Raw genomic sequence first — 24,916 nt, 5'->3', positions numbered from 1 at the left:
GCCGAGCCACCGCTCGGCGCGTTTTGCATGAAGATGGCGGCTCCCACCGCCAGCAAGGCAGCCTCCTTGGGCTGCAACAACAAGCCTGCCTTCCCGGAGCTGGATTTCAGGTCTGGAGCTCGGGTGGAGGAACTGAACAAACTCATCCAGGAATTCACCAGGCACGACCAGCGGGAATACGACGACCAGAGAGCGCTGGAGATCCACACTGCCAAGGATTTCATCTTTTCCATGCTGGGTAAGGAGAGGGATGAGGCTGGCGGGGGGGTGGGGAGGAGAGGTGTGTGACTGTGCGTGTGTGCGCGCGGGTGTGATGGAGCGGGTGGGAGCCCTGGTCCCCGCTCCGGCGCTTGCCCGGGGTGTCACCCCTGGCTCCGCGAGCTTCTCTTTCCTTTCCACCGCCAGCCCAGCCGCCCCCCTCCGTTCCTGCCTGCGCTCAGCGCGGGGTGTCCCTCTCCTTCTCGATTGTCCTCTCTTTTGTTGATTCCTCGACCGCTGGGCCGCCAGGCAGGTGAGGCGGCGACGGGAGACACTTCCCGGCTGGGGGAGCCCCTGAAACGGCACGGGCCGACTGACACCGGGTCCCCTGCAAGCCTGTGCGGCCCTAGCAGCGTGAGGAGGCCGACCCGCGCCTGAGCGACAAGTTGCTTCTGTCGTGGTTGCGGCGCGGCGCTATCACGCGGAGCCCTGGGTGGCCAAACTTGTTGGGTGTTCCAGAGTAACCCGCGGAAGTAGTCCGGGTGCCCGGAGTTGCCGCAACTTTGATTTGCAAATCGACTTGCCTTTGAAGGGGTCCGAAGTATTTCCGGTGCTTCTCCGGGTTGGTGTTGAGCTTGGAATTCCTAATTCCTTGCTCGAAAAAGTCCGGGCTCAGAGCTCTGGCCGCAGAGGAGCATTGTGCCCCCCCCCCCCGGTCTTTGTGTATTCTCCTAATGCTGGCCAGAAGGTGCACAGACTTTCTTACTCCTAGCAGCCTTGTGTAAGAAAATCTACCCCCACTGCATCCCCAGTCCCTCACCTACTGGCCCTGAAAGGTAAAGAAAAATTATGGGTTCTGGGGGACACCAACCCCATCCCTGGCGTCCTGCGGTGGGATTATTGCTTTTGAGTTGTAGAATGAGCAGCCGCTGCTGGGAACCTCGAGTGTAGCGCTGTCATGCAGCAGTGGTGGCCCCGTGGTTTACATTCAGCAGAACTGGACTGGAGGAGCGGTGCTCTATGAACGTTTCCACGGTCAATTTTTCAGATAGTGGTAAATGTGATTGGCAAAGGCCTTTTGGCCATAGGACGAAGTCTTTGCATTCCCTTGCGATCTAATGAGATACCAGACAGCCTACTGTTGCTGTGTCTCTCCCGAGGAGGTCCCTTATTCCCTCCAGATTCTCTTCCTCCCTTGCCCAAGTCGAAGAGATACAGAATGAATGTGACCCACCGGTACTATGAAGAATTAGGCAAGTTGGACAGGCCATGCTTAACACGGGACTATGTTTTCCTGTTGCTGCTCACCCTACAAGTGTATTCTAGGTATTCTAGAATGTGAATGTGGTTGAAAAGATCTTTATTGAGGTCTTTTGACTGTTCAACTATTTAAGTGAATTGTTATTTCAATTCACATGTGGTGGGAGTCAGCGTTCACAAAGGAGGTTAAACCCTTTACAAAGCCGGGGCATCCAAAAACCAAAGCAGTTATTGTCAGGAAGACTTGGGCGCCAGGTGGGGTGGGGAGGGGACGACACACAGGATGGGACACTGAAAGCTCAGGGCAGTTATTTAAGTTGCTTGATCATGGCCTTTCTCTTTGTTATTACTAACCACCACCTGTCATTATAGCCCCCATTCCCACCCCTTCCCTAGGACCGTCACTGGAAAGAGGTGAGGGTGGATAGTCATGGATCTAGAAGAGGGAGATGATGGGGAGGGTAAGATTAAACGCCTGGCTCAGTAGGAACTTCTGCGCAGTTCCTTCATCCGACACAGTGGCTTCATAAGGTCTAAAGCCTTGTACAAAGGGTAAGTTATTCCAGGGTGCTTAATTTATGCACGTGTTTAATGTCACCAGTGGCGTCGCGCTGACAGGGAAACAAGATTGCCTTCTCTTCCTTTTCAGCCTGTTGACCTTGGAAGGGATGCGGTCTTCCCCCTGGGACTTTGGCATTTCCACCTGCAGGAGAGAGAATTCAGGAGTGTCATTTAAGCCCTGTGCCCCTCTGGATACTACCAGACAGATGGCGGAATGAGCTCGCCTGTGTGTGGTGCTGCATTCATTTTCCAATCCCCTGGTTTCCTTTAATGAGGCTGTTCTAGACAAGTGAAGGTTTGGCGACAGCAAGGGTCCCCATGTGGATTCCCTTTTTCTAAATCAGGTTTTCTTTTTTCCTTCTGGACTTAAGAAAGAGAAATCTCCTTTTGTACACCTTATTTCACTTGCTGAGTCCTTTATGAATATGCGGATGAGGTGTCTTAATGCCCCCAGCTTGTGAAGGTGTCACTGGGTGGGTAGCATCAGGCGTTCATTTCAGGGAGTTGTTGGTGGGGGGAGGTTAGTTCTGGGCTCTGTTCTGCCTCTATCTGAGCTGCACCTGAGGATTGTCTGCAGCTTAAAAAATGTTATCCTCTCAGGATGAAACGGAAAGGTATTTGTCTGAACCTCTTTAGTGGGAATGTGGGTAATGCGTCCTCTGTAGCAGGCAGCTGTGGGCCCCGGGATGATGGCTAGGCAAGCCCCTATCTGTTACAAGCTTGTTAGCTTGGACTGAGGTCCCGGGAGCTTCCCATCTTTCCATCTAACTTGGAGGGGATTTCCTGCAGTCCAGTGAAGGAGGTAGACAGACGGCTGCAATCAGTGACCCTTCAGCAGTAGGACGCCCAGTGTCCCTCAAAGCAGGAATCCGCACAGGCTCAACCACCCACTGCGGGGTCATGGGAGAGTCTGGAATCTGTCCTTTGTCAGACATTCTGCTTCCTTTGGAGGCAGGTGTTAGCTGGCATCATCAAGAGTGACTTCCATTTCTCTACACCATCTTCTTTTCGGAGAATGATTGCTGTTATTATCTAGTTCATGTTTGAGAGCCCAGACTGTGTGAGGGGGTTGGCAGTACATAATAAACACCACCGTTTATCAAAATTCAGAGAAATGGCCAGAGTTCATTAATGTTTTAATAATATTTGGTATTTGCATACAGTCTCGGTCTCTGCTGGATCTTTGTTGCCTGCATTCCCTGGTGAGGTTGGATGGAGACTGGTGGTGTTTCCGTAGAACATGCATGCCAGGGAAGGTTGCGGGAGAGGGAAGAGGCAGCAAGACACATGTAGTCACCCCCAGACAAGGGTTTGGTGTCTTGGTCTGGTCAAGAGAGTAGCTCTCATTTGCTGACCACAGCTTCCCAGGGCAGGAGCTCCATGGGGCTTTTGAGCAGGGGCCTGTTTCCATTTCACAGGTGAGGGAACTGACAGTTTGTAGGATAAAGGAACAAAGAAGAGCAGGTCGTAGACTTTAGTGACCGAAGACACGGCCTCTCCTCCTCAAGTCCCTTAAAAAACTAGGAGCATGAGATCCAGGGAGGAGGGCTTGCTTTTTGACAAATCACTTGTTTCGGGATTCCGCATCTGTGCTGAGCTGAGAGTCTTCACGTCCCGCAAGCAGCACAAGCAGCCTCTGTGAGTGATTGCTGAAGCCCCTGGAGTTCAAGTGCTTTATTCTGTGACAAGATCACCTATTTGAATTCTTGATTGGGAACATCACAGAGAAGCTGTCATGTTGTCTGTAGTTCCTGCCTCCGTCTGCTGTTGGCTGGCTGTGTGCTCTTCGTTTTTATAACCTGTTATACACGGATAGCAGTAGTGCGCCCTTTCTGCATGATGCCTACGCGGAAAATTACTTTGCTAACTGGAAAAGAAATAGGCACGATTTTATTATTTGTTCCGAGGAACATGCTGTATTAGGAAAACCCAGTGAACTTCAGCTGGAATGACTTCCGCAGCCTCGCTCCAGAAAGAACCATGGAGTACAGTTTGCAGTGGCCCCGAGGATACAGGCAGTGGCCGAAGGGAGCACGGTTAACTCCATATTTGTTAAGCGTGTAGTGTGTACCTGCTCTGAAGTTAGCTCCATTGCCTCAGTCTGTCAGCTCCTGTAATCCATCAACCTGAAGGACATGTCCCGTCCATCTGTTTTCAAGACAGAGCAGATGCCATCTTAGAGATGGAGCACAGAGGTGCAGAGAGGTCGAGCTCTTCTAAGACGATCACACAGAGCTTGAGTTTAAACCGGCTGCCGTTTGCTGATCCATCCCTTAGACCCTGGTGTCGGTTGTAAAGGCTTTCATCCCTTTCATGCTTTGCACAGACAACTGGACCTATATCCTGGGGAATATTCCACTTACTGGCTTGCTCTGCCTGTAAGAGGAGGGGTGATTCTCTTTGCCCATTCATTGCTATCTGCTTCTTTCTGAACCTCTTTTTTTATAAAAAAATAATTTATTTTTATTTTATTTCCATCGGTATTTCACCTGTATATATGTTTTCGTGAAGGTGATTCCCTTGGAACTGGAGTTACAGACAATTGTGAGCTGCCATGGGGTGCTGGGAATTGAACCTGGGTCTCCTGGAAGAATAGCCACAGTGCTCTTAATCACGAAGCCATCTCTCAAGCCCCATTGTTTGTTTTTTCTTTAAAACCTACCAACAGTTTCTTAAAAACCCTTAGCAGGAGTCTGAGACTAAAATAGGGAGTAAAAGCTGAGAAACCCACCTGGGTCTGTCGTGACCTCCTGCCACCCCTGCCCCGGCACTGTGCTCTGGCTTGTACACTCACCCTAAGAATAGGTTCCTGGCTGTCCCCAGCTAGCCCAGTCAGCGCCATCTGGCCCCTTCAAAGTATTTCTGAGTGAGTGCTCCTGGATCTACCATATTTCTAGGCAATCCTTCTACCTCCTGAGGAGGCTATTTGGAAGTGGTGACTTTCTGATCTGTGAATGCCAATTCACCCAGCCAGATCATTGGGAATGTGACTGCGTCGCCCCCTCCCCCATCCCTTGGATGCTTCCTTAGAGTTGCACTTACTACTGTGTTTTTCTCTTTCGAATTTCCAAGATGATTTCTAGTTTGCTCTGTCTCTGACGACATTATACATGGTGGGCAGTAGGGTCTCTCTGCACATTTTTCCTTGTGCTAAGTTCATTTGATTCTCAGCGGTTGGGCCGTTCATCCTCTGTGGAGGCCTGTTGGAGCTGCAGTGAGTCCTGGGTCTTTCTTTTGGCACTAGTATCGTTCTTGGACACTGAGCCTCTTCCTTGTTCTCACAGCCTCTTGAGTCCCTCTTGTCTGACGAAGAACTTGCCATTGAATGTTAAGTCCTATTAATTCTCCTGGGGAGCGTTAGGAAAATTCAAACTTTCTGGTCCCATTTCAGAGCTATTGATTGAGAAGCCCCAGAGATCTCCAATCTGAGCCTTCAGCACTTCTGTCTGCCTGCCTGCCTTACAGCCTGAGGCTGTGCGGTCTCCTTCTGCTAGAGCCCTTCCTAAGGGCAGTGAGGGTCATCCCGCTGTCTTTGCAGACTAGATCCATGCTGCTGAGTCCAGTGGAAGACGTCAGAAAATTTCCCAAATTTACTACCAGCAAGTACAGCATAGCTGAAATCTAACCAAGGTCAGGCAGGCATAAACCTTGGATTTCAGCCAGAACCGTATTTTCTGCTCAGCTGGCCTAGGACACCCAGATTCTACCTCAAGACTTGCTGTGTGATTTTTGGCAAGTCATTTTTGGAAAATGAGTCTCAGTTTCCGGCTACTTAAAAGCATGCTAGTTGGGGTTAATAACTATACCTACTTCCTGTGTTTGATTACATCTGGTTCTGAGTCCGAACTCTTTTGTGCAACCCCAAAGAAGGGCCTTGTGGAGATCTGTTTTGTAGTCTGTGATGTCCGTGTGACCCCGTGTCTCCTCACCGCTGTCGGGCTTCTTTTCTGTGCATTTTCCATGGCTGGAAACACAGAGAAGTCAAAGCATTCTGCAAGCCAATCACTAATAATTCCTCCCTGCACATTTTCCTAGACATCTGTGTTTATATTTCTACCTTGCTCACACCTGTAGCTACGTCCTTACATGCATATGGTTTGGGATAACAGAGATCCGAATGGGATTGATGCTGTCGTTACAGGTTCACCAACGTGGGGTCATCTACCTCACCAGGAGCTTGTGGGATGATGGTCTCGTCCCCTCTTTCACTCATTCTTTTTCAGTCTAAGAGAAGATGCCGTTCTTCAACTCAGAGCTCATTCTGTGATTGGGGGTGACAGACCCCTGACATGCATGACTTTGGTGCCTCTCCTGTCCCATTCTGCACTTCTAAACACAAGACTTACGCTTCTTACTTTCCTCCTTTTCCTTGGGTTGCTCTCTTTATTGGCTTCCTATCCCCGCTCCATGGAAACAGTTAATGGGGAGTTTGTGAACTTGAATGAGATGAAAGGCTGTCTTCGCTTTTATTAACCTCCGAGACAAAGCGTTTCCTCCCACTCTAAATATGGGTGGCAGACTATAGTGGTTTCAGTAAGTAATAGCTCGGTTTTTGTTCCTAGCAAAAATCACAGGCATTTTCCTTTGCTTGCTTTCTTTTCGGTTTATTTTTTATGTGCATTGGTATTTTGCATGCATAGATGTCTGTGTGAGGGTGCCAGATGCCTAGGGACTGGAGTTACAGACAGCTGTGGGCTGCCATGTGAGTGCTGGGAATTGAACCCTGGTCTTTTGAAAGAGCAGCCAGTGCTTAACCACTGAGCCATCTTTCCAGCCTTTCACTTTGTAATACAATGTCGCATGCATTGCAGAAGATACAGGGCCGGTGAGATGACTTAGTGGCTGAAGGTACTTGCCCACGAGCCTGATGACCCTGGCACAAGCCCTGGCACTCACATAGTTGAAGCCAAAAAGCAGCGCCCCAAAAGTGTGCTCTGACTTCCACATCAATGCTGGGCACACACGTGTGTGCATATACACAAAATAGATACTTGCCATAAGAATTCAAAAGACACCACTGTAGTTTCATGTAGAGGCGGCCACCTGACCTGGATAGCTTCCATTTCCGTATGTGACCTATCTCAGATTTACAAACAAAACGTGTATTTTTTTTTTTTTTAATGCTGACTGTCTTTGAAAAACCTGCATAATGTTGTTCTCTTCATTTCAATGTCCTTATCTTGCCAGGCGTGAAGGGGTACACCCCTCACCCGGAACTTGGGAAGTAGGAGACCCTTGAGTTTGAGGCCAGCCTGAGTCATTGTACAGTGATTTTAAGCTGGCCTGGCCTAAACGTAAGACCCTGTCTCATAACCCCACTTAACAAGCAATACTGCTCCTGATAGGAGTTTTTAGACTAGACAAAGGATCTAGGCCACAGATGTGGTGAAGGGTCCTAACTGGACATATTGTCTGCTCAAAGGCCACTTTAAGCACGTGACTTTCCTGTACCCCCGAGGAGAAAGAATGTCCCTCCCTGGTGTTCTAATACCTTGCTCCCCCCAGCACATTCTTTTCCTGTGCTTTTTTTCCTAGCACTCAGTAAAAATGTGTACACAGGGTAGGCATGGTGTTTTATGCTGATAATCTCAGCGCTTGGGAGGCTGAGGTCGGAGGATTACTGCAAGTTTGTAGCCAGCCTAGACTACATAATGAGACCCTGTTTCAAAAAAGAAAAAAGTGTACACAGTAGGTGCCTACTAAATAAATGTAAGATAACTCACACTAATTCTTTATTAATTTAAGCTCTTTTTGTGGTTTGGTTTTCAAAACAGGGTTTCTCTCTGTAGCAATTCTGGCTGTCCTGAAACTCACTCTGTAGACCAGGCTGGCCTTGAACTCCCAAGTGCTGGGATTAAAGGTGTGTGTCACCAATGCCCAACTTATTTTAAGCTCTTTTTGAGCTCTTTAGACAGAAGAGATGGTTCAGTGGTTAAGAGCACTGACTGCTTGTGGAAAAGACCTGGGTTCAATTTCCAGCATGCACATGGCAGCCCACAACTGCCTGTAATTCTAGTTCCCGGGGATCTAGCGCCCTCTTCTGGCCTCCTCAGGTACCAGGCACGCTTCCAGTGCACATGTATCTGTGCAGGTGAAATACTCGTACCTATAAAAGGTAATATCTTTTAAAAAAGGAAATGAACTCTGCTGGAAATTGTCTCATGATTTTCTCATCTGTTAAGCCACACTTGATCATCTTTTCTGGGGCTGTGGAATCTTGATCTTCCATTCTTTTGTGACAGAGGAATGTAGTTGACTTGTCCTACATGAGGCATTTCCTGTCTTCCTTAAGACATACCCGAGGGCAGTGTAAGAAATGACCAGTGTGACCGCTGGGGACTGCCTGCCAAGAGCAGCAAACCATACTTTCTATCCTCCTGGGCATGGGTCCTTTGTTTTGGCCCTGGGTTTTTGTGCTCTGGGCATCTCCTGGACCGCCCCGTCCAGGCCTGGTTTTTATACCAGTCACTGTGCCCAGTAAGGTGTTCAGCAGGTTTATTAGTCATTCTCCGGGTGGTAGATGCTTCCTCTGTGGCTCCAATTCCAGCAATTCTTTGTTATAAGTGGAGTATTTACAGTCAGTAATAATTTATCTTTGCACCGTAAGCAAAGTGTTTTATAGACTACAGTCCGCATTCTTGTATTGTGTAAATGGGGCCGGGCTGGGCCTTTGTGAGAGATTGTATAGGCAGCCGTAACCCCCATTTATGCATGGGTCATGGCGCTTCATTCAAGTTTGCAGATTTAGTTGTGGAGCAAGACTCAACCGGGCTATAGGCGTCTCTTGTTGCAGGATACTGCCAAGAACTCATGGGGCGTTTTACCCCCAGATGTCTTCCACGGGTTTCTCGGATAAGGCCAGAGATGTAGGCATTGTTGTTCACCCGAGGGGTTTTTGTCCCCGTTCCCCCCCTCCCCCGCGACTGCCTGAGCTGAGGATATGTCTTAGACAATTTAGCTTGAGAGTGATGTATCAGTTTTAACCCCGTGGCCATACATTTTTCTGATTGCTTGGCCCCGCCCAGCTTGTTCTTAAGGTCTGTGGCATTGCTTGCTCTGAGCTGAGTGGTCATCTAAGGATAGTTTATAATTATGCCATTCCGTGAGGCCCTGTTCCCAGGGAAGAGATATTTGTTTCTCATCCTCTCCAGTGCCTTTTTGTGAATCCCCCCCTCCACAAGAGAATCAGAGACAGATGCGTAAACCCATGTAAGGAACTTAACTCAATTTGGTGTTTTTATTGTTTGTTTGCCCCTCCCCCCCCACAGGGTTTCACTGTATAGATTGTCCTGGAACTTGCTATGTAGACCAGGCTGGCCTCGAACTCAAAGAGATCACCGGCCTCTGCCTCCCAATGCTGGGAATTAAAGGCCTGCAGTACCATTGCTCAGCAATGTGTTTATTTTTTTTTAATATATTTTCCTCAGTATAGAGGACTTGATTACTATTTGTGAATTAAATGAAGCCCAGAGCGCAGGCTGGTCTCGATCGTATTCATGTTTTTGTTTCTTCTAACTAGGGCTTGAATGTCTACCACGTACACACAAACAGTGAATGAATGGTACGAGGCATTCATGCCTTCGTTCATGGTCGGCGTGCCAAGTGCGTGCCGGTATAGCTACGATCACACGATTACTGTGTACGAACACGGAGTAGTGAATAAGAACAGCAAGGCCACCTCCGAGGCTTCTGTTCTCCAGAGGATGGATACTGTGATTAAGCTCGCGAATGAATAGAGATGTGTGCATAAGGAAAACAAGTAGCCCAGACTGTCACAACGAGGGGTAACTGGCTGGCTGCAGCGCCAGTGATCCAGAGGGCTTCCTTGAAGCACATCCACTTACAGCCCAAGAAGGAGGCAGCTGCTGGAGGCCAGGTGGTGGTGTATTCAGGTAAACAAAGCGGCAAGTGGAAGGGGGTAGGTACAGGTGGAAGCTTCTTTCAGGGCTACTTAATTACCACCAGTGTTCCCTCTGGGGGAGAATGGTTTATGTTCAGTCTGTCCTGGGCTGAAGAATGTCGTGCATTTCCTGCAGATGGCGGCTTTCCAGGCAGGACCACCCTTGGGCAGTGCTCTTGTCCTGTCCTGGGCCTTTAGGGAGAGGGATGGAGATGAGGGGAACATAAAAAGTTAGATCGCCAAACCTTTATGATCATCTAGTATGATGATTTTGGAGATGGGAGTTTACTGTGTGTTCCAGGCGAGACTTGAACTCACTGGGTAGCCCCGCCTGCCTGTGCACCTCTGCCATCAGGATCCCCAGTGGTGAGCCTGATTGTTGGGATTACAAACTTGCACCATCATGCCCAGCAGGATGACAGATGCCAGAGAAGCCCTTTGTAGCCCTGCTGGTCTCTGATTTCACCTCCGATAACCCCCGGGCTAGAAAAAATAAATAAATCCTGGGTTGATTTGTGAACACTGCGGTGTTCAGGGGATGGCAGTAAGCCTTTTGTTTTTGTCCAGTCCTCTCTAGTTTACAAAGCACCGTCACTTACAGTGCATCCTCCTGACTTCCCCTCACCCCGTGAAACAGTTATTGTTCCTGGTACACCCTGGGAAGAAGGATGATCTAGGAAATGCCAACACCTTGCTGAAGGTCACAGACAGTGCGGAGGGCTGGGGGTGGGGCTATCAGATCCCAGTCCTTTGAAGAACACCCTGGTGTTCCATGCCAGCTCTGGCATGGTCTCTCTTGGAGAGTGGAAGGAAGCAGGCTTCTGCATCCCCACAAGGTGCAGAGATCTGAGGCAGAACAAAGCCCAAAGCCTGTCTCTCTTTCTCTCTGTCTCTCTCTCTCCACGTGCCGTGCCTGGATCGTCGTTCAACTTTTAAGCCCTTCTCCAGGCTGCTTCAAGAACAACCCTTAGAGCAGCTGCAGCTGTTCCCCATGGCAGCTGCGCGTGCGGCTTGTGTTGTGATTAATAAAGGAACTCAACAGTTTGTTCTCACAACTGTGCCCTCGCTTCCATGCAGGCAGTTTCTGATTTTGAGCAACATGGTCCTGCTGGCATATGGGTACAGTTCCTCGTGTTGTGGTCACCCCCAGCCATGAAGTTATTTCGTTGCTACTTCATAATGGTAATTTTGTGACGGTTGTGAATCATGATGTAAAATATCTGATCTGCGACCCCAAGGGGTCGTGACCCACACAGGTTGAGAATCACCCATTTAGAGCTAAGCTGGTGGCCTGAAGGTCCTGGCCTAATTGGATGGTGGGGGTACATGCTGTGGCTGGCTCACAATGGAACCCAACCTTCATCGTCAGTCGGAGTGGAGGTGTGTGTTGGGGTCCACCATTTTCCAGTGTTTGACATCTGGGTGGTTTCAGAGCCTGAATGTGTTGTGTATTAAACTTCTGCTTTTAGCAGGGGTCCCCGGCTTCACTCCCAAGTGTAGGCATGGGATGGAGTCTTGAATACGCAGTTCTAACACATCTGGGGAGGTAGCCACTGTTTCTGAAACCACACTTCCAAAGCCACGGCTTCAAGACCCAGGGTTGATAGCTTTCTCATGTTTGGGGTCTTTAAGGAGAAATATAAAAAATTTTTAAATATTGAGAACAAAGAAACTCTTTAAAGAAATACAGTGGGGTTTGAAGCTGTAGGTCAGACAATACTGGACCGCTTAGCGTATCTCCTCTGGTCTGAATGCATGAGGGAGCCCTTGGGCTGTCTACCGAGAAGACCGAGGCCCAGAAAGGGCCCATAGTTCATTCAAGAGCATCTAGTTACATGGGGTGGGATGGGGGTAATCATGACCTCATGTTTCCTGTGTGTGTGTCTCGTGATTCCTCTGTGTGCATGTATGTGTGTGTCATGTTTCCTCTGTATGTGTGTTTATGTGTGTGTGTCTCATGATGCCTGTCTGTATGTGTGTCTCATGTTTCCTCTGTGTATGTGGACGTGTGTGTATGTGTGTGTGTGTTCGTCTGCCCTAGCTTGCTGTCCTGCTACTTTTTATTTTTAAATAGAAAAATGTAGCTATATAGCATTGGAAATAATGATACACTAAATAGTATTTACTCTGTCCCAGGCACAATTCTAAGGATTTTGTTCTTATCCTTCATCAACTAAATTAGCTTCATTAACTAAATTAGTATTAACTGTGCCGTGAAGCGGGCAGCAGTGACCCTTATTTTGCAGATGAGAACTTAGAACAGTGATGCCAGGCATCATGGTGCTGCTTGGTGGAGTGGGGATTCGGAACTGCAAAGTCTAGTTTCAAGCACAAAACAAATAAGTTGTGTTAGTTAACATTTTTCTCAACTCAAGCCGGGGTGATTTGGGAAGAAGGAACTTCAATTGAGGAAATGTCTCCCTCAGTTTGGCCTGTAGGCCTATTAATCTGTGTGCCTTATTAATGTGGGAGGGCCCAGCCCACTGTAGGGGAGCTCCCCCCTTCCCCCCCACCGCGTGGTTCTGGGTCTTGTGAAGACGTAAGCCAAGTGAGGCCTGAGGAGCAGCCATTAGTAGACAGCATTCGTCCATGGTACACATCTAAGCTGAAGTAAATCCCTTCCTCCCCAAGTTGCTTTTGGTCATGGTATTTATCCCAGTGACAGAAAACAAACCAGGACATAAGTACATAAGTGTATACCTCCTTCCTTCCTTCCTTCCTTCCTTCCTTCCTTCCTTCCTTCCTTCCTTCCTTCTTTCCTTTCTTTTTTTCTTTCTTTCTTTTTCTATTTATTTTTATCTTGTGTATGGGGGTTTTGCCTGCACATAGGTTTGTGTATCCTGCACTATGCCTGGTGTACCAGATTCCCTGGAACTGGAGTTATAGACAGTTGTGAGCTGCCCCGCGGATGCTGGGAATTGAACCCAGGTCCTCTGGAGGAGCAGCCATCTTTTCAGCTCCAATAGAAGGCTTCTTTTAGAAAACAAAAACCAAAACCCTTTTTTAAAAAATGAAAACAGTTAAAGAAACCTTTCTCGTGCAAAGTGGAAGCAGTTGAAAGACTCTCACTATTTAACCTTCCAAAGAAACGTGAGAATTAGGTGGCTGGATTCCCTTCCTCTTCCATTTTACCATCATGAAACTGAAAACTGAGGGCCACCAAGGAGGGCCTCCATTATCTTGAGCCCAAGCTTCACTTTTTGGGTAAAGTAGAGGTTAGCAGAATGTGGGGCAATAGATGAACCTGAACAAGGTGTCTGCACACAAGTCAGTTGGCTCTGTGTATGCCCCCAGGGAAGACTGCCTGGCTTTGAAGTCCTTTCAGGACGGCTCTGCTGCAAGGTAGGGGATGTTTCTCTGCTACAAAGCCTCCTAGTAGTTTGAAGTTCTCTTAATTGCTGTGAGAGGCAGGATGCTCAAAAGAAAGCATCATGGGCTGAGTGTATTTTGGTCTGTCATGTTTGCTTTGGTCTTTTTGATTGTTCCTGGTCCCTTCTTCTCTGGTTTCTTTCCTCTGAAGTGTGTGTCCTTTTACACCTGAGCTGTTTCCATAACTCGGATGGTTATTTTGATCTCCCAACAATCTAAATCCGGGGTAAGGAAGGCTGGTCGGTCCTCCCCGTGGTGAGGAGAGTCAGAGCTCTGTAGCAGAGCATGGTGCTGGTCTTGAGGTCAGTTTACCCACCGCATCACCATATAGATGAAGATGCTTAACTCGCGTAGTGGACAGCGACTTATTAAAGGCCAGGCCGCAGTGATGCTGAAGATGAAATCAGGGGACACTTTCCCCATCATTTCGGGTGCTTTCGGATCAGCGACCCATCTGATCATGGCCGTTTGCCATCCCCGACTTGCAGCTGAGGGAATCTGTGCTTTGAAATCACTTGTTCTGGTTAGCACCAGAGACAGCTGGGCAGCATGGCTTCTTCTTCCCTTCTGTCCATCATCAGGAAGCTGACTATCCCAGGCTCCATGTGGGAGACGATGGACATACCTGGGCTGGTGACAATGTTCAGGGGCAAGCAGAAGTGAGGAATAGTAGGCGAAGTGGAGAACAGAGCGGTCTTGCTGTTCCCGGGGCTGGCACCGTCCTGTTTCTTGGCAGCCCTCAGGACCAGCATTCTTTTGACACTGTAGTTTTGTGTGTTGAATAGTCTTTTGTATGAGACCTCATCCTGTCCCCAGTTCCCCTCTATTTGAAAGTAAGAAGGTGGGCCCCAGTTAATTGATTGATTTAAGCCCTCCAGAAGTCAACTGGGCCCCTGGCGCTGAGTAAATTAGGGCAGTTTTGTGATGCTCCCTTTCCCACCCCAGTGGGTTTCACTCCAGATTTAGCACATTTAATGAAGGCGTAGTTAATGGAGTCTGTCCTGGGGTGATGGGGATCCGACAGTTTTCCCAATGAAAGGCTGATGGCAGTGTACTTTTTAAAAGTTTATTTTGCAAGCAGAATTTATTAGCCTGAATTGGGTCTCGTGCAAATGAAGGAATCTGCCTCCCTACTGTTTGTGAGAGCTTTGTTAAAAAAAAAAAAAGCCTGCCCAGTTTCCCCATGTTGTATGGGCCTGTGTTTGTGTTATATGAACTTGTTGCAAAACATTGAACATGTTGGCGTATGCCACCAGGCCAGTGATGGCTGTGTTGACTGTCAGCTTGACAGAATCTAGGGTCACATGAGAGATGGGCCTCTCTGGGTATAACCGTGCCGGATTATCTCAGTTCCGTCAGCTGAAGTAGGAAAACCCATCCACGGTGGGAGGTGTCTTTACCTGGTCCTGTCCTGGGCAGGATTCAGCATGGGAAGAGAGCTGAGCAGCAGCATGCATTTGCTGCTCTGTTTCTTGACGTAGGATGCAGTGTCACCCCAAGTTACCACTTCGGTGATGTCCCCGCCATTGATTGCTAACCTGAACCATCAGCTGGACAAGCTCTTTGTCCCATAGGTCGATGCAGACTATTCTTTCACAGGGAAAGAACAAGGCATGGTCCTTGGGGTGAGTCTTGGTACTGATGATGTCAGTGGGGTGGGGTTAGAATCTGCAGAGAAGCCTCATTCTGATCTGCCCCATCACCAAATAAAAATCACAAAAACGTAAGTGGCCTTGAAGGGTGGCCCTTTTGAACCAAGTAGATGCTTATGGGAAAACTACGTTAATCTTTGTCACTTTATTTCTGTGTAATTTTGTTTGGGATGGGTCTGGGTGGCCCAGACTGGCTCACATTCCTGACACTTGGCCTCTTTCCTCTTCCTTGTCAGCGCTGGGATTATAGGTGTGTGCCACACATGTGGCTGGACTGGGTGGGACAGGCACTTTCTGAGGTACCTTATGAGTTGCATTGTATGCTAAGGTGGAAACCCAGTACTGTTCACGATGGTACAGTTAGTGTGCTGCCTCCTCCAGCCTTGAATGCCACCGCACTCCCGTCTAAGGTGTCCCTGCGCTTAAGCCTCAGGTGCCTCACTTCCTTGCTCCGGCCTCACCTGCCCCTCGCTTCAGCCTCCCCTCCCCCCCTCCCCCCCCCAGTCTCACATGCCCTCATAATGTAGCCTCAGCAAATGAGCTTTCCTTGAGAAGTGGCACTTGGTACTCTCGCCTCACAGGTCCTAGCTGGTCTGATCAGTTATGAATCTGTCAGTATTATAACTGTTCTCTGAAGTTTCTTACTGCCTTAACATCTCAAAGATGGGCCTTCATATATAGACTTTTGTTTCAGGAAAATGGTTCAGTGAAGGTTTGAGAGGGCCTCAAAAAATCTTGTTAGTGTTATTGATGGTTTTGTTTTTGTTCTTGTACTTGGGCAGCTGGAAGATACTGATGACCATCGGTGACCCTATGTGTTCTTACAGTGGCCCAATATACCCTAATATAAGAAATTTCTTTAAATCTCAAATTGCTTAGATCATTTCCTCTTGAGATATTTGGTAACTGAGAATTGTGGTGTTGAAAATTTCTGCTAATGGGAATGAGGCTGACTTGGACGGTTTGGTTTCTAGCTGTGGTTTAGGCAAAATTTGTAGTTCCCTTGTTACGTTTTGTTGTCTGAGGGTAACAGTGCGGTTGTAGCCATCCTTCTGTGTCTGGAGAGGAAGGGTAGAGGAACGGGAAAGTTCCACAGAGGTGCAGTGAGAAAGGAGGATGTGGGCTTGGGGTCAGAAGGACTGGAGCCCCAAGTGACAGTGGGCAGCTGTCATGAATGTTAGCATCTTCCTTAGGAAACTGGAGCAAGAGAGTGTGGTCGTCTCCATTGCGCAGCCTGTGGTAGATGCTCAAAGCTTTGGAAGGGTAAAGCCAAGTTCAGAGGCTTGCACTGAAGACTGGCCGTGCTTCTGTGCATCTCACCTGAGACACACAAGAACAGAAAACCTCTTCCTCAAACCCCATTCTTCCTTCTCCCAAGCTGAGATTGGCGTGGCAGCCTGAGCACCAGAGTGAGCGGGATCTGCTTAGAGCTCCTGCCGTTCTTTGCAAAAACATTTTGTCAACAAATTGTTGAGTACGTAGAAGCGCCTCGTGTCTCTTTTTCAGGTTTTGTCAATAAAAGAAAGCTAGGTGATTTTCCAGGAAACATAAAAAAAATTCCGTTTTCCTTTAGTAGTTTCCCGGATGTTTTGCAGTATAGGATTGGTCAAATGAGGTGCTTATTGGTCATTGCGTAAACCCTCCCCACGGGGCTTACAGGATGGAGAAGTGCCTCTCCACCACACTGAACTAATTACAAGGATTAAAACCCACTTGCCAAGGCTGGGCAGACGACTCAATCAGCACAAACATAAAGACTGAGTTTGAATTCCCAGCACTTATGTAAGAAACCAGCTCCATGGCACAGGCCTATCATCTCAGCACTGAGGCCGAGGTCCTCCAATCCTTGGGGCTTGCTGGCCGGCCATGTTAGTCAACCCCATGAGCTCCAAGTTCAGTGAGAGAGACGCTATCTCAAAAACCAAGGTGGAGAATGATTGAGGAAGACACCCAAGGCTGTCCTCCAGCCTCTACATCTACAGACATGGGCACTGGTATTCATACATGTGTGCATGCGTGAACACATACACATGCACACCACGCACACACCAGAACATCTAGCCTGGCTGAATTGGATGAGTTAACCTAGGCTGATAGGTTAAATTTGATGCTTATGTTGATATTTATGCTGGCAAAGAAGAGAGGGAGGACTTATGAGTCATCTCTGTTAGCCCTGATTGGGGTGTTTTTGGGTGGCGTGGTGTGGCTCACACCCAGACTTCTGTGATGCTCATGACCACCCTGATCCTCTTGAGGGAGTCGAGGAACAGCTCTGTGGATTTCATTTTCTCCTTCCACCTTTATGGGACTTACAGGGATTAAACTGATATTGCCAGGCTTGCCCAGTATGTGCCTTTCACTGCTGAACAAGTTCGCCAGGCCCTCAAAGAGGAGTTCTCATCAGTCTTTTCTGTATTGCCATTCTTAGCCCTGGTGTGCAGAACCAGGTGAGGAGAAGCCTGACATCAGTCTCTCCTTGAAGGGGTAGCTGTCATCGGAACTGAGTGGTCTCCTACTTGGGGTGAGTATTAGTTCCGTTTCTGTTGCTGTGCTTGAATAGCCCTGTGAAAACCCTTTAAGGGAGAAAGGAGTTATTTAGGCTTACAGTTCCAGGGGCATAGGAGCCATGCAACAGCCAGGGAAGGCATGGTAGTGGGAGAAGGAAGTGGCCTGATTCCACACCATTTGCACTCAGGAAGCAGAGCGTGAACAGCAAGAGGGACCAGGGTATAAAGCCTCAAAGCCTGTGCTCAGTGATGACTTACTCCGACAAGACTCCACCTCCTAAAGGATCTGCATCCTTTCCAACAGCACCACCTGCTGGATACTGAGGGGTCAAACACATGAGCCTGTGGGGAACATTTACATTCAAACCACAACAAAATGCATTTTCCTGTCGCTCAGGTGGGAGGTGGAGGATGAAGTGCAGGGTGTCTGAAGACAAGCTCCTTTAGGGCTAGGATATGGGTCCGGTGAGTGTGGGAGGTTTCAGTCTGTTTCAGAAATAGTTGTAGAAGCTCAAATTGCATCTCAGAAAGAATTAAGACTGTTTTATTCACACCACCAGTAAAAAGTTTGTAAGATTCTAGCAACATGTATATTTGTTCCAGTTACCCCCTGTCATCCTTTCAGGGTGAGGGGGTGAAGATGTCAAAGTGAAAATAGCTGTCTACTTGTCTTCAGGAGAAGTCAGGTAGAGGGTTGAGCTGGGCAAGCCAGGCCCTGCTTGAATCCAGTTAGGAGAGAAGAGCCTGACAGGACAGAATGGGGCTAGGGGATTTCAAGAGAAAGAGCACAAGCCCTGGGGTCTATGGGGGAAGCCTGGGCTGACCCCTGAGTAGCATCTGGTGCAGATGTTTTTTATCGTGCTGAGAGATGCTAGGGATGTTTCCCAGATGTTCCCGGAAAAGCGGAGTTTTCTCGTAAAACCACTGGCTTAGATGCCAGCCAACCACTTCCTCTCCTCAGCTCTCGGGTTCCTATCTGTAGAAGTAGGAAGCTGGGCTTCCCTTCCCACTCGGGGACTTAGGATTTCGTACCTAGTGCTTTCTGTCTGGTTAATAAGCCGCTTGCTAAAGAGCTACATATGTGAAATTCCCGGCCAGCATGGAATTTTGCTGTGGTTTGGCAGGCATGGAATCACTTTTTAATGGAATTTCTGGAAAGCAAGTCCGTGTTCTCGTTTTGAGGAAGTTGTGACATCATACATGACACACTTCCCTGACCTTCAGCAGGGTGACTCAGCCCCAGGAGAGTGCAAGCCCTCCTTGGGAGGCTGGTACCCTGGCCTCTGCTGCTGCTGGTTTCGCCAGAGTTCTAGGCAGTGGAACTGCAGGGCAAAAGGCACCAGGAAAGCCCTGAGCAGTTTACACTGAAGGTGACAGCCAAATATTGTCGTGCAAATTAAGTAGGACACCAAATGGGAAATTCATCTTAATCTTCTTTAAATACTTAACTGCTCCTTTGCCAAGGTTCTCAGTAATACAATTTCAAAGGTTCAGAGGTGTCTAATACAATTTCCCCCCTCTGTACATAATTCTCTGCCCATTGTGTAACTCTATTAGGAACATTAGGGTAATTACAGAGCCTTTTGGATTACTGTTATATTTGCCCTGAGTCTGCCTGTGCTGGCCATATTAGCAAGCCGTGACTAAAAATTAAAGGGAATCCAGCAGATGCCTGAACTAAGATGCCCTTGTCTTTTTCTGTTGGATATTTCTGAGTAATGCCAGTAGCAGGGTGCAGTGTGGGTTCCCAGATCCAGTGACCTAACTAACTCCTCATCTGCCCTGAAATGGGGGTGTCATCTCAAGTCCCAGGCCCAGGTGAATGTGGAAACCTGCTAAGGGACGACAGAGGGAGGGTGAGATAATATACTCAGAGGTGATTGGCAGGGAGCAGGGATGGGCTCAGCACAGTTCCCAGTGTGGGCAACAAGGAGGTATTGTGCGAGCCTCCTGATGGTCTCAGGGGTGCCTCTGTGAAACAGGGAGTCTCATACATGTTTGGGCTGTGGCATGGTAGTCTGTATGGCGCTTCCCGTTCTCAATCTTGTAAAATAAATGGGGTTGTAGTTTCTCATTTTGTAGCCTAGCCATGAAGGTGCACTTAGGCATGACACCTACGGTCCAGTTGGAAGATAAGCCATTCAACCTTTTGGATTGAGTTTACAGCTCAGGAAGTTTTTCTCATCTCGTGTACTGTGGTTTGTTGCAGAAAGGGCTCCCATCACCTCTGTAGCAACAGTAGGACCTGATGTGTCTTGAAATTTGGTCTCTTGCCAGAAGATCGGAGAGATGCTGATGCTGAAGTAGAGATGTTAAGCACAGTGACCCTCATGATTCACGAGAGACTCCCAAAAACACCCAGATATTCATATGTTCAAGCCCCTTCGATAACATGGCCTAGAACTGGCCTAGAATGCCTCCCATAATGTTTTCTCCTTAGGTCACATGCAATAGCTGACCCTGGAGCTGGGAAGGTGGCTCAGGGACTAAGGTGCTTGCAGGACAAGTGTGAGGAGTAGCTGTCAGTCTCCCGGCAGTCATGTCAGAGTGGGTGGGATGGGTGACTGGCACTCAGGACACTCGGGACATAGAGACAGGGACGCCTAGAGCAAGGAATGCGTGAACTCTGGGTGGAGTGAGAGACCTCGTCGCAGTCTGTGAGACAGAGAACAGATGAAGAACAGAGGATGGTCCGCATACATGCCCACTCGTGTGTCTGCCCAAGCTAACACTTGTACCACCGCACTTGTAAACATAATATACATATGTACGTTCACTGCAAACATATATCTGAAAAATAGATAATGCAGCATGAATAACAACAGTCCAAGTTGAAAAATAGATAATGCAGCACAAATAACAACAGTCCAAGTTCAATACAGATGCAGTTTTCTGTATTTTTTTATATGTGTTGGTCCCTGTTAGTTGAATCTATGAATGCAAACCCTAAGGATATGAGGGCCAAATGTAACTCGCCAGTGATTCCACAGTCCAAAGGACAGACCCCGGGACTTTTCTTCTTTTAATAGCAATAGAAATAGCAAAAGAATGAAGATTTCTCTTTAGGGCCACCAACCAGCTTCCAGATCAAGGCAGGGAGACTTCTTATTAGTGTTGACCACTTGGCCTTATCTTAACTCTTATTTCCATCTGTTTCTCTTTATCTATGTTTTGCCTTGGGGCTTTTTATCTTTCTTTCTGTCCTTCCTACTGTGTCTGCTGGCTGGCGGCTGCCTGGCTGGCCGTGGGCATCTCCCTCTCTTTCTCCCTCAGTCTCTCCTCCTTTTCTCTTCTTCCAAGCCTAGCTTTCTCCTCCTGCTTATTCTCTTTGCCCACCAGCTCTGCTTAGCCCTCTAGTGCTTAGCTATTGGCTGTTCAGCTTTTTAGTAGACCAATCAGGTGCCTTAGGAAGGTGAAATAGCAGCACATTTTTTCACAGTTAAACAAATGCAGCATAATCAAATGTAACACACCTTTACACAGTTGAAGTAACATTCCACAGCATAGACAAATGTAACACATCTTTGCCCAGCTAAAATAATATTCCACCACAAGGAATAGCCTGTCTTCCAAAACTCTCCCAGTCCACAGGTTGGGGTGTGTGTGTGTGTGTGTGTGTGTGTGTGTGTGTGTGTAATTCTGTTTTGGGGTAGAGGGAACTGATGCCACCATGTGTGAAACACTAGATTAGTGGTTCTCAACCTTCCTAATGCAGTTCTTCATGTTCTGGTGACCCCCGCCATAAAATTATTTTTGTTGTTACTTTACAGCTGTAATTTTGCTACTGCTATGAACTGTAGTGTAAATATCGGTGTCTTTCAATGGTCTTCGGTGACCCCTGTGAAAGGATTGTTCTACCCTGTACGGTCACAACCCACAGGTTGAGAACTGCTGTGCATTGGATGGAGACAAAGATCAGGGTTCCTTCCTCATAGACACACTGCTGCCTTCTGTCCTCTTCCCATCCCTGCACCTTCAGACCCCATGGCCATAGGCATGTGACTAGTCAGAGCAAGGGGGTGCACATGCGTGGACTTCTCTAGTAGTTCAGAATGCCTGAAAGTGATAGCCTCAATCAGAAGGCACTTTCAGTGACTTCTGACTTGTGCTGTCTTTGCTGATGTCTTGCAGAGGAAAGGAAATAACGAAGAACAAAGGTTTTGAGTTTGGACAGCCCTTAGTGTGAGCCCCTGCCCAGTTTTTTGTTGTCTGTTTCTGTAACTCTTAAAAAAACAAAGATTATTTTACTTATGTTTATGAATGTTAGGGGTGCATGTATGTCTATGTCCCTCCTGGAGAGGCCAGACAAGGATGTCAGAACCCCTGAACTGGCAGTTAACAGCTGACATGAGGGGGCTTTCCTGGGACTGAGCATGCTAGCAGTCTTATGATAGGTGAGACCAAACCAACTAATTTGTAATAAAGTGATTAACCCCCTTAATCTGGTCAGGAAACTTCCGGAGGAATTTAAAGAGGAGTCAGAAGATAGCTATGTCTTTCATTTTAATGAAGTCATTGGTTCCGTTTTCTCCTCTTTGTGGGTTGTTAAGCTACTAGGAAGTAGTTGAAATGACCTCTGGAGATAAGGATTTTGATTTGGGTTGAAGGTGGTCACCATCAGTTTCCACACTCAAAACAGTTTTTGAGGTTTTATGGTGATATTTCAACTGATCACATCCCCCTCCTACCCCTCCCCGCCCTCCCATTCTCTTTGCCTTACTTGGACCAGTTATTCAGAGATCCCTTCGGAGCTGTGGACTCCATTAGTTCATCTGCACAGGAAGGATGCTCAGCGGGGCTTTATGTTGTATTCTCAAAACAGACATTGTTTTTTCTTGTTGAAATTCACTAGGTGTACAAGGTCTGTCCTTCCTTCCCTCCCTCCCTCCCTCCCTCCCTCTCTCCCTCCTTCCTTCTTTCCTTCCTTCCTTCCTTTCTTTCTTTTTAAATAAGAGTGCACAGTTGCTTGGCTTCGTGGTTTCAGAGTTTGTGCCTGTGTAGTAGTACAGGAGGCCTGGAATTCAATTTATAGCTATAGGATGCCAGTGCTATAGGTCGTTTTTTTTTTATGTTTAAAATTGATTGCATCAGATTTTTTTTTTGATACCAAGAAGATTATCACATAGGACGTAAGCTCAGCTCGGGTTTACCCTGTTGTCATGTCCCATTGGGCATAAATGCCAAGCCTCTCAACTTAGAAAAGCTTAGTTTTCTTTCAGGGGTAAGTATATATGATCTGTGTGTCTGGTGTCCTGAATATCGAAGATTGATTCAATAATGATCTTCCGAAGCTAAAAGTACCAGAAAAAATAACTGTGTCTTCTTAGTTGATTTATTTCTTTTGGGATTTTCTTTGGCATCTGTCCTCATCGTGGACTGGATGGGCATGTGTTTAGGGCCTTCGTTCCTCCAATAGAAAGTCTTTGGACTGAGTTTAATCCTAGGAGGATGACTTTAGTAATCGCACATGACAAATTCTGTCATAGTATGAGACTGTCATGGCGCCTGCTTTCCAGCAGGTTCACAGAACGCTTTTCAAGTCTTGTACTGTGAACGCGCAGCTTTCACTTCCCTGTTAAATAATTGGAAAGATAGTTTGCCTTGGGTTCGAGGCATCTTGAGAGCTATATGTATCATCCTGTGATAAAATCCAGGGCCAGGGCATGTCTGTTAAATTCACGTACAGGCTGTAGCTTCAGGAAAATGCTTTCAGGGCTGATCATAATGAAACTTACTTATTGTTCTTAAAGAATATTGTCTATTAAGTGAAAATTAAATGTACGTTAAGAGATTCTGAGCCAGCTAGCCTCTTAGAATGGGCACTGAATTCTTTTATCCCAGGAGCACAGCAGTGTAGGTCTTTGCGTTCCAGCCGTTCCACAATGCATTCGGCTGTGGGTTCTCACATGCTTCCTTGCCTAGCTCATGTTTCCCTTCATGCATTGCGAGTACCTGTCTTTTCATCACTTGCCAGAAGGATTGTCTCTGCTTGCACAAATGTGTGTATGCGTGAGTGCGTTCGTGTGTGTGTGTACACAAATGAGACAGATACGTAGATGGAGGTAGGTAGGTAGATAGTAGATAGGTTGATGTGTAGGGAGATTGGTTGTGTATGTCCATTCAGTAAATAATAAAATGCTAAAAATCTTTACGGATTTCCTCCCTAGTAGTGTTCTTAGTGGGAACTATTTGCGAAAGGTGGGGCTCTGCGCAAATCTTCTGGCATGCTTCTGACCCCAGCTGGCTGTCTCTCCACGTGGGTCTGTGTGAATGCAGAGGTTGGGGACATTCCCCTGAACCTGTCTGTCACTCTCGGCTTAAAGTAGCAGTGCACATCTTGGAAGAGGGACGTGATACAGTGTATAGGGATGGGGTCTCGTGTGGCCATTCCTGTGCAGTGAAACTGCTGGCCTTGCACCTGAGTGAGCTCACTGAACGGGAATGTGGGGGATAGGATTGCCCTGGTGATGGCCGACCAGTTTGGACTCTGTTCTCTGAACATGTTTGATATAAAACAGAGACTGGCTAAGTCAACCTGGTGACTGTAATTCTTTAAGAGAAAAAAAATGTATTTTGTGAGCTTTTTTTTAATGAGTAGAAATACTTCAGTTTTTGTTTTTTTTTAAGGTCAGTTGAGTAGGAGTGTTCATGCTTAAATGAATCTATTTCCTCATTCTGTGAAATCTGTTTGAACTTATTCTGTTTTTTTGTTACCTTGACAAAATACTGGGTACAAACAACTTGGGGGGGGCAGTCGTTATTTTTCCTCACACTTTCTGAGACTTCAGCCCACGGGTAGCTTGCTCCCTGGCTGTGGGCTTGAGGCCAAGTTGAAACATGATGCTAGGGCATGGGGGAGAAAACTGAAGCTGTTTAGGGGCCAGAGAGCATCAGGGGTTAAGGACCAGATATGTCCTCCAGAAGCATGTCCCCACCGACCCACTTCTCCCTTCCTGAGTCTCTACCATCTCCCAGTAATAAAATCAGAATGGGCTTCAATCAACCAGTTCTTCCGTTGGTGAAGTCAGAATCTTCACAGTTCTGTCGTTTCCCCAAAGCTCCACCAGCTCCTAGTCACGTGGTATTTAGATTCTAACTGGAAACCTTTCCTGAGATGGTTTGCTCTTTCAAACTCCTTTTCCTTTCTTTTAGTCTCCTCCCAGTTTGTTAATGATTCCCGAGACTTGCCCAGGGCTCTGAACTTTGACCCTTTGGACCAAGTCTTTCCTGAAGAGTCATTATGTACTAGATTAGAAGCAGAATCTGATTAGTTAGAGAAGTTTTTATTTTTATTTAATGAGTTTAAATATAAGAGGCTGTCTCCAAAGAAATGAAACTGATGCTGTTGTCTTTCTTTTCCCCTTCCTCCTTCTCGTCGTCTTCTTCTTCTTCTTCTTTTTCTTCTTCTTCTTCTTCTTCTTCTTCTTCTTCTTCTTCTTCTTCTTCTTCTTCTTCTTCTTCTTCTTCTT

General features: G+C 47.4%; 1 protein-coding gene across 2 annotated transcripts in view; it reads left to right on the top strand.

The window, feature by feature from the left end:
* The first annotated feature begins 6 nt into the window (after window positions 1–6).
* Window positions 7–24,916, top strand: part of Mb21d2 (Mab-21 domain containing 2) — a 98,366-nt gene continuing 73,456 nt past the window's right edge. The window contains exon 1 of one of the 2 annotated variants that reach the window (XM_026788496.1): window positions 7–238. In XM_026788496.1, the coding sequence (XP_026644297.1) occupies window positions 28–238 (211 nt within the window). In that variant the 5' untranslated portion in view covers window positions 7–27. Of the gene's footprint in view, window positions 512–24,916 lie in introns of both variants that reach the window. The other variant, XM_026788498.1, reaches the window with a different exon arrangement.

This window comes from Microtus ochrogaster, chromosome 2 (assembly GCF_000317375.1).
Source record: "Microtus ochrogaster isolate Prairie Vole_2 chromosome 2, MicOch1.0, whole genome shotgun sequence".
Lineage (NCBI taxonomy): Eukaryota > Metazoa > Chordata > Mammalia > Rodentia > Cricetidae > Microtus > Microtus ochrogaster.
The sequence above is the reverse complement of the archived record's forward strand: the minus strand, read 5'-3'. Positions and strand labels throughout refer to the sequence as shown.